This window comes from Apus apus, chromosome 17, assembly GCF_020740795.1.
Source record: "Apus apus isolate bApuApu2 chromosome 17, bApuApu2.pri.cur, whole genome shotgun sequence".
NCBI classification, from domain to species: Eukaryota; Metazoa; Chordata; class Aves; order Apodiformes; family Apodidae; genus Apus; species Apus apus.
Window position 1 is genome coordinate 9,047,433 of NC_067298.1, and position 13,272 is coordinate 9,060,704.

At 44.0% G+C, this 13,272-nt stretch overlaps 1 protein-coding gene across 2 annotated transcripts in view; it reads right to left on the reverse strand.

Moving 5' to 3' along the window:
- SMURF2 (SMAD specific E3 ubiquitin protein ligase 2) overlaps nt 1-1,173 on the reverse strand; it is a 63,489-nt gene extending 62,316 nt beyond the window's left edge. For both annotated transcript variants that reach the window (XM_051635259.1, XM_051635258.1), the window contains exon 1: nt 956-1,173. In XM_051635259.1, coding sequence (XP_051491219.1) covers nt 956-1,007 — 52 coding nt within the window. In that variant the 5' untranslated portion in view covers nt 1,008-1,173. The remainder of the gene's footprint in view (nt 1-955) is intronic.
- Between the last annotated feature and the right edge of the window lie 12,099 nt (nt 1,174-13,272).

Genomic DNA, 13,272 nt, shown 5'->3' on the forward strand with positions numbered 1-13,272 from the left:
AGCTTACCTTCATGCACTGACACTTGAGAATACAAAATATCTTTAATCTGCTGGAAAACTCACAGTCCTTTGAACCAGCTCTTTTCTTTAAAGCCTCCTGTATTTTTTAAAGAAAGCTGTAGGAGATCTTCTAGTATTTTTTCTCTAAATTTATTTACCTGGATCCTTACACAGAGAAGCACATACTCTTAAGCATTTATAACCAACTGATTGTCCTTCTCGGCATGCAGGTGAACAGTTTTTTCTGATACTTTAAAATTTTAGAGGTCAAGTGGTCTTCTGAAAGAGGGCAGCAGAAGGCACTTCACCAAACCAGCAGCCCACAACCTTAACTAAGGAAGTCGGATTTAAAAAAAAAAAACACAACACACCACACAACACAACAAACAAACACACAACAACAAAGAAAGAGATGAAAACAAAGAGGGTGACAGTTTCTTGCCAGTTCACCCTGAGAAGACCAAGGGGAAAAGGCGGCGGTGCCGGGAGCAGGGGGAAGGTGCCGGGAGCAGGGGGAAGGTGCCGGGAGCAGGGGGAAGGTGCCGGGAGCAGGGGCAGGAAGGTGCCGGGAGCAGGGGCAGGAAGGTGCCGGGAGCAGGGGCAGGAAGGTGCCGGGAGCAGAGGGAAGGTGCCGCCGCAGCCCCGGCCGGCTCCCCGCGCCCGCAGACCCCCGGGCTGGGGGGCCCGGGCCCGCAGACCCCTCGCCCGGGGGCCGAGGGCAGAGCCCGGCGCCTGCCGCCCGCCCCAGGCCTGAGGGACCCCCCGGCCCCAGGTTCAACCTCAAAGACACATGGAAGGCGCCCGCTCCCGCCCCTCCAGCTGGGCTCTCCTCGCCCCGGCAGGCCGGGCTTCGTGCTCCCCGAGCCGCCGCCGCTCTTCGCTCCCGCCGTCCCCTCCCTCGGCCCGGCCAGCCCCGCGGGCGGCGGCAGGCCCGGCGGAGCCCGCTGCACCTCACCTGTCAGTCGCAGCTTGACGGGCCCGTTCCGCCGGGCCCCTTGGTTGGACATGTCCTCGGCCGCTCGGCGGGCCCGGCGCTGCCTTGCCCGGGGCTCCCCCTGCCTCTGGCTGCGGGAAGGGAGTCGGGGGGAGGGGAGGCGCCGGTGGAGCCGGGCTGGGCGCTCAGGGCAGCGGCAGCCGCCGGCGGAGGAGCCCGGATGTGCCCCGCGTCGCCATGAGCAGGGCCGAGCAGGAGGCGGAGGAGGAGACGCGGCCGCCTTCCCCGCTTCCCCCCGCTTCCCCGCCCCCTCGCCCGCAGCCCGGGCGGCGAGCACAACAAAGCCGGGGACGGAGCGGCTGGGCGGGCGGGCAGAGCGGCCGCCTTCCCCTCCCCCGGCCCGGCTGTGCCCGCGGGGGCCGCCGCGGCTTTCCCGCCCGGCGCTGAGCTCGGGGCGCTCCTCGGGAGGTGGGCGAGAGCAGCGGCAGGCGGGGAGGGGCGGCCGGGGGAGATGGGGGGCTTGGGGCAGCGGGATCCGAGGTACCAGCGGGCCGCGAGCCCAGGGGCGAGGACTGGAAGGGCGGGGGGTGAGGCTGGGGAGCGCTGCTGATCCCGGGTGGCATTTCCGTGGGGAGGGTGTGACACAGACCCGTAAACTTTGGACCGATTCGTTTCTTATCTGTGCGTTGGAGGAATCAACATCCCTGTTCTGTGAGCTGCCGTTCTCACAACATAAAAGAAAGCCTCCCATCCACGCTGCGTGGCCTAATTGAAGTCCCATCCCAGAGGAAAGGTGACTCTTTCCAAAGTCTTCCCAGCGCTTCCCACGAGGGGAGCCCCACGCTGCAGTGGAGGCACAGGCAGATTTCCACAGGGCCAAAGGGGCCTCCTGAGGCTGGAAAAAGCTCCCAGAAAGGCTATGGAGGGTGCCACGATCAAGTTTACCTTCAAAGACTGAGCTAATAAACCACGTACCTTTTCTTACTAACAACCTTACTAATACTCCGTACTCACTGCTCCGTGGCATGGCACTAGCTTCTTCCTGCTGAGGCAACCTGTAAAGTATTATCACAGTGGGCAGTCATAGATTAGGATCCAGCCTATGGATCAGGATCCAAACACGGGAAGGAAAGAGGGCCCGTGCTTCACAGAGTTTATTATAATTTAGCTTCTACACAGCCCGGGAAGTTTGCTTTCTGAAGCTGCTTACACAAAACTGAACTACAAGCATGTCTAGAATGGTCCCATCTTGGCAGAGCTCAGTTTGGGCCCCCTTACATCAAATCTGTGGCAAGGAATGTTGTGGGTTTTCTCCCCCCATTTAAGGCCTTGGAAGTGGGGTGTGGTTCTCAGAGCTTTCCTCCCTTAAAATGAGACCCCTCCCCACAGCAGGTGTGTGCAGACTCACATCTCCTTTCTAAGTGTGCCTAAAGCACCAGGTTCTTCCAGGTGGACATTTCCAGTGTTTCCTGCTGTGGTGGCACTGCTGATCCAATGTCACTTCACCAGGGAGCAGAGGAATCCTGGGATCCCTTCCTTGCACAGGACTGTGTCTGTTGCCTGTGTAACACAAAGCTGGAAGTGTTAGAAACAAACTTCTCTTTGCAGCGTATCCAGAGCACAAGAGAAAACGCCAGTTTATTGCTTACCCAGTATTTCAAGCAAAGAGAATTTGAAACAAGTCAAGCCTAAACTTAATTTACTACAAAAAAGACGGTATGTCTGCTGATTTTATGGCATATAGGCTGCACTGAAAGAGTTAGAAGGCTGCTTTATAATAGTTACATAAATTCACACACACCTCAAAGACATTCCAGGTGTCCTGATTCCTGCATTAAAAAAAAAAAAAAAAAAAAATCACCCTTCATAATTGAAGGGCACACTATTCAAGTTTCAATCTGTTGCAAATTCACATAGCCAGGTCATTTTCCTTTTCTAAAACCAACTATATAAAGCAAATGGCTGATGGTTTGCAAATATTGCAACATTACCTGACCACTGCTGAGCTGAACAGAAAAACAAAACCCCACTTTTCACACTCTTAATCTAGGTTACTCTAGATTTTCCTAATATGTGGTGTTTATTTGTTTCTGGGATCTTGCAGAGCCCTCTGGACCCAGCTTTCAATAATTGTCAAATAATTTAACAATAGTATTTATTGTTACATTAAACATAGTACTCTTGCTAAATGGTCTTTTTCTAATGGATAACTAGTGTGTCAGACATTAGTTGCAATGCCAACGGTTAAAAAAAAAAAAACAGGTATTGGGATTAAATGTAGTAAGTATTTCATTGCTCAGCAGCTATAGGAACATTTTAATGCTTTCATTAAAAGGTTTTTTCTAAAGGTCATGATGTATAATTAGTTTCACACTGCTTGTCAGAGAGCAACTTGCCAAACTGTATTTTTTTCTAAGATTTTTGGACAGGCTGCTCACCTCTCAGTGAAAATACTGTGATGTGTGTCAAGTGTTAGAGCATTAGTTGACAGTTGGTGCTTTTGAGTCTAAAAAAAGCACTGACTGCAAGATTGCGCCTGCTGCCACGAATTTTTTAAAAATATGTGCAATATCTGCTTGTATTTATTTTAAAATACACCTACGTGACGTGAGCTTTTTCACAAATCCATCCAACATGTATCAGTGACACCCAAGAAAGTCCCATGCAGAACGTGTGTGTTTAATAGGGTGAGAGAAGAGGGGCTGTAGCTCTTATTGGCACCTGCACACGTGGTACGTGTCCCAGTTAGGTCAGGACTATGTCCTCTCTTGACTAACCCAGGTAGAAGTGACCTAGATCAGTTTGCACTAGGACAGAGGAACACACCAGGTACAAACTGCTCGCTTCTTCCCTCCTGGCTCTGGAAAAGCATTAACATCACTGCACCTTGGATGTCCTACTGACGTTTCTGTCCCGTCGTGGCTCCCAGTTCTGTAGAGAAGTCAGGGTTTTTACTCATTGTTGCTCTTCACTGAATAGAATTGCTGAGCAGGATTTAAGAGGAGCAGCTCACTGAGTGATCTGTGCAAGATCTGCAGTGAGCAGAGATCAGGAAACCTTGCAAAGTGCCAAGAGCAGTGGGGAAAGCAGGAGACCAAAGATGCTGACAGTACCTGATGATTGAAAGTGCTGCCTTCCCAACAAAAGAATTCCACACAAATGTTGTGATCCAGAGTGAATTGTGCCAGTGCTGTCTCTCAGGTTCTCAAACCATTCTCAGATTAGCGGAACCGATACCTTGCTGATCCTACTTTAGGTTTTAGAAGCAAACAGAGTTTACAGTCAATTTTGTCCTTCTGCAGTTTCATGTCAAGGGTGAGAAAAGGTTTCATGCTTTATAGTGCTGATCTTGTGAGGCAAGCAAGCAAATGCCATCATTGAGTGCTGACAAGTGATCCGTGTTTCACTCTAGGCTGATATCACTGAGCAACAAATCTTTTCAAGATGAGGTAGCTCAGATCCAGAGGGAAGGGAGTGCCTTGCATCACCCCACAGCTCACTTCTTGGATGACAGCCTCGCTGCTGGACTCGGGAGGGACTCCCATCCAGCCTTCTTCAGCCAGAAGTTAACAACTGAGAGACAGTCTCAAGGGCTGGAGGAAATGTATAGAAAAGGGGTAAGCTCAGGAACCTTTAGGACACCAACAGGACTGTGGAGGAGTCCATAGAGACAAAACAATTTAATAGTTGCTATCATATTAGTGAAACTTTTGAAGAAGTATGTAGAAATACAAAAGCTTCTTTTGTTCTATGGCTGCACAAAAAAAGGGCTTTTATTTCTTTAACTCCCAATAGGAAGAAAATAAAGCTTTGCATTCACAGGTATTTCTCAAAGGATTTAGTGGTTTTGGACACAGGGAAACGTGAAAAAGTATTTTTAACTAAATAGTGTTTGTTTCCAGAAGACGATAGTTGTACTTAATTTCTTGGAGGTGAGGTCCTCTCTGTCCTCAGAAACAGACTAGACTGGAAGCTCATTCCTCAGCATGTGGTGTGTGTTCAAGGCAAATCAACATGTAAGAATTACATTCCATTTCTTTCTGTATAGAGGTTTAATCACACCACATTCCTTTAGCAGAAATGAGAGCTGGCTGGTGTTATATCACATTCTTCCCCAGCTTCTGTGATGATTTCAAGAAAGCAAGAGAGTCCTGCCCCTATTGTTAAGTTTTTGTGACTAAATCAGAAGATTAAAACAGTGTTTTCCTGAAACTTTTTTTTTTTTTTAATATATTAAAATTATCCAGATTGCTTTTCCTTCTGCTAGTCTTCCTTTACTACATTTCCCAGAGCCTGTCATGAATAGATTATTGACATCTCCCTGGAGATCATGGAGTTAAAGACAGAGGTGATCAGGAGAGGATTACACCTCTATTTCCTTTTTCCCTATGATGTATTTCCATTGTATATGCAACTGTTAATGCTAAATGCCTGGTTTTGCCACCTAAAGGTGTAGCTCTGAGAAGAAAAGTATATACCTAGGCAACCTCACTGAGATTTAAATTTACAAAGTTCAACTTCATCTGAAGAGAAATATATTTGAAATATTTACACAGTGTCTCATCACATTAATATTTTTCTTTTTTCAAGCTTTGCTCATCTTGGCCAAAAAAAAAGATAAATGAGAACGAGGATATTGCAAAGAATGCTGAACATTTACCCAGCACTGTTCCCTGCCTCTTTCTTAATTTGCCTGAGTACATAATTTCCTTTCAAAGCTTTCATATTCATCACTTTGCAAAACATCATTTTAAAGAAGCTTTAGTTTGCTTGCCTGCCATGTACTTTTCACTAGCATGTATTGTCTGTCTCAAGCCCATTTCCACCACTAAAAGCAAGGGTCTTCGAAGCACAGACTTCCTCTTACTGTGTTAATATGGTGCCTGATAACACGTGGGCCTTACCTCAGTTGATGTCCCAACACACTACTTGGTAAAATCTCATCATCAGATCAGCAGCTTTGACCTGCTCCATCAACAACTTCGCTTGCAATGGACATCATTCTCCACATCATTCTCCCACAGTCTGCCTCTTTGGTACAGGTTTTTCTTCTAATCCTTCTCCAAGCCAATCATAACTTCTTACTGTAGCAAAAATACTTCTACATTCATGTCAGATCCATCATATTTTTGCCTGGGCCTGAATGGAATTCTATCCTCCATGAAGCTCTTACCTTCCCTGCTGCTCTTCTGCACCAAAGGAGCAAACCCTGCTGCAGTGATGTACCAACTGCTTCTGCATTTCAGACAGAAAGTTGAGGAATAGATCGTTTGACATTGTACAAGATCCCTTCTTTCCCTTGGCAGATGATGGAAACTATCAGACTGGAGCATTGCTTGTGTTGCTGGTGAACTGAACAAACTACATTCAGGTGTTAAGATGTACATGCTTGAATGTCTTGTTAAACTCTGGCACCTTTAGTACTCACAGAGTAAACCCAACAATGGAAGACATACCTATCAGAGTTATATGGTGAAGAAACGTGTCCAGACAGGGGTTTTAGTTCTCACTAAGACTCCCCTTGGCATGCAAAGACAATGCTTGTGCAAGAGGTCAAGATTCAATCTATTTCTCGAGCGGGAGATGAAGCTTTTCAGGAGAAGAAACTAGGAAGGAAATCTCCACCCATATGCTGGCTACTGAAAAAGGGGACAGAAGCTTGGAGCAGCAGACACCATAGCCCTCTGAGACAGGATGTGTCTTGGGGAAATGATGTGTCTCTGAAGGGAAATGACTGCAGCTGTGGCTACAAAAAAATGCATGAGCTCCCATATCACAGGATTTTCCAGTGGTTAGTCACTAAGATAACTTCTAAATCCATCCATCCAGAACAGATTAGTAACTGATGCACAGATATTCCATGCAGTTCTTTAGCCATGTTATTTCCTCATGTTCTGCAGGACAGCACTATCCTAATGCAACTCTGTAAGAAGAAAAAAAGGCAGATTTTAAAGAGACAGGCATTGAACATGGAATAAATAGATGCACTGCATTTTGTTACTGGCCAGAGGCTACTATTCACCTTATGAAGAGGTAAATCTGTCATGGGAAACCATGTCTAGGTGCTTTGGCTAATGCCTGGATTGCACCTGTGTTCCAGCCTCGTTGTCTGGCTCAAGTCAAGACTGTTCTCTGCTGCTGGATGCACAGTATCTCACAACCCGTCACCCCATGTCAGCCTTTCCATAGCATTTTTAACAGCCCAGCACAAAGGGCAGAGCTTCACTCTTTAACCATATTGAAGCATCTTAGGCCTAAAAAGATTTTCCCTGATTTGTCTTGCATCCAAAATCTGTTGGAATGCTGGCTCAAAGTACAGATGAGATCTCTGAAAGTGCTGGGCCACAAAAGGAAGGTCTATTTCTGAAAAATACTTCCTTTTTTCTTAGACAATTTCCACTTATTTACTCCTAAAATACCATTGATAATACAATTTCTTTACCAGACTCTTGGATGACTGGCATTGTCAAGTGCTTCAAGAGCTACGTGTTCAGTGTTGCAACTGAAGTCACTGAGGTTTCCTGAAGAACTGGATGTTCCCCCATGCAACTGCTCTGCAGGACTTTCTCATGTTGCTTTGCCAATGAAGCAACTGTTGAATTGTGGCCTTAGATTCACATGGCTGATAGAAGTAGGTTAATAAAAGACCTTACAGAGTAAGACAGTTAGAAGCAGTCTCATCAGAGTGACATGTATCAAAAATTTATCTTATTACTGTGCTAGAGCAGCAGTAAACAGACAGCTGTCTCCAGATATTGTCTGATTCAACTTGACACAGTGTGTATTTGTCCCAGTGGTATGCAGCTGAGACAAATGAAGTGTTAGGAAGACTGTCAGCCCAGACAAGTATTTAAGAGAGTTAACACAAAGCACTGTTTTCCACCCAGCCGTATTATTTAGCCACCAAAGGATACCAAACCTCCTCTAATTTTTCCTATTCCCTGTGGCCCAGTGTCAATCTGAAATAACAATTCTGTTGTCTGCAAAAAATGAGCTGCAAAATCTCCTATACTGGAAGCCTCTGCATCTTCATTACGCTGATGCTGAGAGGAGGGGGCCACTGGCAGGGGTGCCAAAAGCTGCCTCAGTCCTGCTGCTGTAGTTCACCCCTTAGACACTGTTGACCAGCAGCCCATTGGGAGCTGCCCTGCTAAACTGCTGTCTTGGTCAGCCCAGTTAACACCCTGCTTGGGCCACAGCCTCTGTTCAGTGCTTTGGAAGAAATAAAAAATGTTCTATGATGCCCCTTCCATCCACACAGCCAAGGAAAGCAGAGATGCTTTCCTGACTCCCTCAGACTCCTAGAACGTTATCTGATGAGACTTAAGACTGTGGCATAATTAGCTCCTTCTTACTGGCCATCATTTCTGATCTAGATGTTCAGGGACTGACGCCTCATGTTTCTCCCTTTACAGAATCCCCTTGGCAGGGGTTAAGATGAGGTTTCCAAGAGGGCAAATTTATCCCATTCCAATCTATTGCAGGGACTGTGAATATCAGAGACAATTATAATATGGACAGATAACGAGGCTGGGAACAGACTCCTCTGTCTATCTAATGCTAGCAGAAAAAGCAAGAGTCTTGGGGCAGTGTAAACCACTTAAACAAAACAGCCCTCACTTGGTAGGTCTGATTTTCTGTTTCTTCATGGAAATCCAAGTGTTTCCATGTGTCTCATACAAGTTACTTCCAAAGATTGCCATTCAAGATACAAGATTAATTCCAGGAGATTTATAAAATGATAGCAATGTTGTGCACTTCTACAGGTAACTGAATCTGCAGGATTCAAAGACAAAAATAGCTGACAAAGCCTTAACCCCAGAAGATTACTGTTTTCTGCCATAGGGAAGCAACCACTAAGATTCAGAATGAGCTGTCTTTTAATGTGCACACATTTCACATCTACTCACATGGTCTTGTGAACTGCTTAAAAGAACCCAGGATAACCACCTTTGGAAGCACTCTGCTTTGTCTTACATCAAGAAGGCTATATAACATTTATAAACACCTTAGTGGTTGGACTTGATGATCTTTAAGGTCTTTTCCAACCTAGGTGATTCTGTGATTACATCAAAACTAAATATCTTAGTAAGATCAATCAGGACATAAAACCATTTGTGGGTTAAATAAATGATGTTTGGTTTTTTTAAATCCAATTCCTAGCACTTCCTAAACTGCAGAAAGACCTAACCCATCCCACAATTGGTACTAGCTTGTTTTGTGCTAAAGCACCCACAGGTCCAGCGTGAAAGTGATTTGAGAGGATTGAAGATAAAGTTATCTCTAAAATTATTTCATCCTAAAAATGTTAAAGCAAGGTTGCATGCCAGATAAGAACAGCACAGATATTTAAGTAGGTTAGTGGGTCTGGTGAAGTGCTAAAAGTAACCTAGAGCAAAATCTGTCACCATGTGTCTTGAATAATTATTTTATTCCACTCCTGAAACCCTTTAAAATAGAACTGGAGGAAAAGTGTTTCTTTTTTCTTTTCATATTAGCAGTAGAATTCAGGGGCATTGTGTCTAATTAGGCACTGTGTCTAATATGATGTAAGGTCTTGGTTCTGCACTCAGACACACCCAGCCCCTACCTGCATGTGTACTCATTCACTGACTGCAAAATTCAGCTTTTTTTGAGCAAATATCACATCTCATTTGTTCCATAAAGTGCCTTGCACAGTTTAGTTACATCAAATTTAACAAAGATTTGGATTATATTGCTAGAAAGACATTATGTTCCAATTGGAGTCTAATACACTGTTGGTTGGCTATGAGGAAGTAAACTTTGTGTTTAGCTAAAATGTTGTTTTTCAGTTTTTTTGTCATGTTTATTCCTGGATTTTTTATTTTTTGTTTGTTTGTAACTATGGCACACTGAATTCTGTGGACAGCTGCAAATCTGCTGTGCAATATATCAGATCACATTTTGTATTTTGCAGCAGTGTAAGATATCTGCAGATGCTACTGGTTATACTGAACCAAAAATGTTTTAAAGGTAGTTTGGACAAAAGCTGTTTGCAGGAGTGGGCGAATCTGCTAATTTTTCTTAAGTAATTTCTAGGATTATTTGCTATTAAGATTTGGTTTATTAGAAGTTATTAGATTCACATTTTCAGTCTTCCTTAATAATCTGTTTATCCTTTCTGACTCAAGTTAAGTCTTGCACTGTTGTTACCATTCCTCCTCTACTCGTTTCCCTTTTCTAATCCATGTCTGGCCATGACTGCAGGTGTTGATAGGCCCTTCAGATGGGGTAATAGCTTCAATTTTAGGAACTTCATAAAAAAAAATCCTTCTACACAAAGATTCCTGCTTAATTCAAGGCTAATTTTGCAAAGCAGTTCTTCGGAAATGGAATGTGGATGTCCTGTCTGTCCCACCCCCTGCCTTTATTTTCCTATATTGGTAATGTTCTCTCTATTGTAAGTTATATGGACTGCAGCAATGGGGTTTTTTAGCCATGAGGGGAAAGGAAATGATATATGGAGAGAATTCAAGTCCCTCCTCATTCCTAGAGAGTCTATCCAGAAAGTCAGTATGCTGAGCTCCATCCAAGTGTCATTTCCTGCTCAGAATTGGGAAGGGGAGCTGGGGGTAGGAGGAGAGATGGAGACGTAACATTAAATTGCTGCTTCTGATTAACAGCAACATTCTGCAAATGGTTTTACAGTATTGCTTTGAACAATTGGACCTCTGCAGCCCAAATATGTGTGGAAATCCACTGATGAAAGAGCTATTTTTACATCTGTTTTATATAGTGGGTAAAAATGAAGTGATTTGGATGATGGCAAAGTGCCTTGGAGATTACTCAAGAGTTTCTGATAACTTTGTACATCCAGCCTTCCACATGCCCAGAGAGCAGAGTTACATGCTCCTGGCATTGTAACTATTTTAGCACTTTGAATCTATACACAAAGCCATCTCCTACAGATAACAAATTGGGCAGACTTCCACTATTTTTATTTTTAAATCTATATAAAAACCTCTCAAAATAACTCTTTCAAAAGATGATCCCATTATTTTCATTTCGCATTGCAATGCAAATTGAGAAAGACATGAAATAAAGCAAAATGCTTCCTTGTTATACCACCACTTTTGTTGAATTTATAGATGCAATCCAACCTCTTCTGCAGTGAAATCAGTGCCATTCATTTTGCTTTCAGTCTGTCAGTCCACTGAACTCCCCTTCCTGATGGATGGTTTATGCATCACTTCTGGATTTAGCCCATTTATTTTAAAGGATTAGCACAACATTTTAATGTGGTCAAGCGAGTTCTGCTTGGGAACTCAGAATTAACAGGATTTTTCTCCACCCTGCTTTAATTTTTCCCTCCTCTCCTCATCCATTTAAATCCCTTCACTTCCCTCCCACTAATCACACTCCCTAGGGCAGTGGGTCAACTGCAACCTGGAAACAGGCCATGGCTCTTCCACGAAATCTTCTGGCTTCTGCGGAAGAGCGTCCATTTCCTGGAGCCAGTCTGAGACAGACAGTGCTCAGAAACAGGACTGGAATCCAGTGACCCTTATTCCATACGAAGAGCTACAGAACTCAAGGCAAATCAGTTCTTTCTTAGCTGTCTACATGCTGAGTTTCTGCCCAGTTCCTATCAATGCCGTGGATCAATGAGAAGGAAGTGTTTTCCCCTAAACACCATGAACAAATTTGCACACTTGTAGCTTGAGTGTTCTGAATGCTGTTTTTTCTGGATTTTGCAACTGGGTTGTGCACATCCCTCCCAACCTGAGGAGGGGTCACCTAATTCCCTCTTAGACTTTTCTCCTAACACCTTCCCCCAGAGATGGGTCAAGCTGAAGTTTTTAACTCAGAGCAGAGGGTTAATGTGTTTCCTATTAGGTTTTAAGGGAGAGTCACAAGATTTTCCTCTATAGGCCAAATATCACCAGTCACAATTAACCTTCACTAACTACTTCTGTTTTGAACAACAGTACTTTTTCCCCAAGTTGTACACACTCCCAAAGTTTAGACCTGTACTTAAAGGTTATATCGTATCTTATGACAAAAGAGATTCAATACTCCTGGGACAATTCAGCAAAAAGATAACTGTGACCAGAAGTGTCAGGGGTTAACAAGTGGAATGGACATCAGGATTCCCAGGCTCCAGGTTAATTCTGTCAGCTACTTTCTGAATGTCTGTGGATAACTTTCTCATATCTCAGTTTGCTCTGCTGCAAAATAGATTTAGAAACAGAAGAGATCTGTGAAATATTGTTGGCTAGTGAATTTTTTTCCTGTAAACTTAGTTGTTCTTTTTTGCTGATATACCACTGCACTTCTGTGCAATTTAAATAATTCCACACAGAGTAGCAAGAAGCAGCTTTAAGGATCTATTTCAGTCTAAATCATAGGGAAATGAAGAATATATTTTTAATAATTTAAAAATGTCTAGCTTTTCCACAACTGAAACTGTTCTTCCTGTGGTGGAAAGTAAACAGACATGCTATTGAACAAGAGGGCTACAAAGCTTCTGCTCTCCTTTCAGAGCCCAGCATCTTTGGAAGCAGCAAGTGGAAGCAATCACACAGCAGCATCTGCCAGCATCAGAATTTCAGAGGTAGTTACGTTTGTTGGGATCCTAGACTGAAATCTTGCCATCACTCCAGAGATAAAATAGCATTAGCAACAACTGCATTCCAAGCCAGTTGATGTCAGCAGGAGTCAGTTATTGTTGCTCTCAGCACAGAGGAGTTGGCAGACTGACACACAGGCCACCAGACATTTATTCTAGCCCTTACCCTGGATTAGGCATTTGCCAAATAAAGGCCAGCTCTGAAATCTGGCTTTGAAACACAAAAAAACCCAACCAAAACCCAATCAACAAACCAAGAACCAGCAGCAAGAACTATTCTCTCCCTTTTTGCTCCTACTTTTTTGAGCTAGAGACACAGCCTGATAGGTGACTGTGATTCCAACCTCAGAAATAGTTTGCATTTTCTTAGAATGAGGAGTGACTCACCCCAGTCACTTACTCATGATCATTGTAGATTGTTGCTTGTGGAAATACATGCTGCCATGAACAGGGCTCATTGATGGATAGGCTGAACACTTTTTCCTTGGATAAAAACAAAGTCTTAGTCCCCAGAAAGTTAATTAATAAGTCACTGAGGTCTCAGGCATCTAGAGAAGGATATGCAGTGTTCTATTATTAACTCAATATATTAGATAATTCTGAATGAAATTATTCAGGAACAAAAAAGTAGAGATAACACTATTCAACAAGCATTCTGCACTCCCATCCCCTTTACTAAATTCCGAGACAGAAAAGTCAAATTAACTGCATACGTGCTAAAAAGGTATGAAAGCAGAGCTGTGGTTTA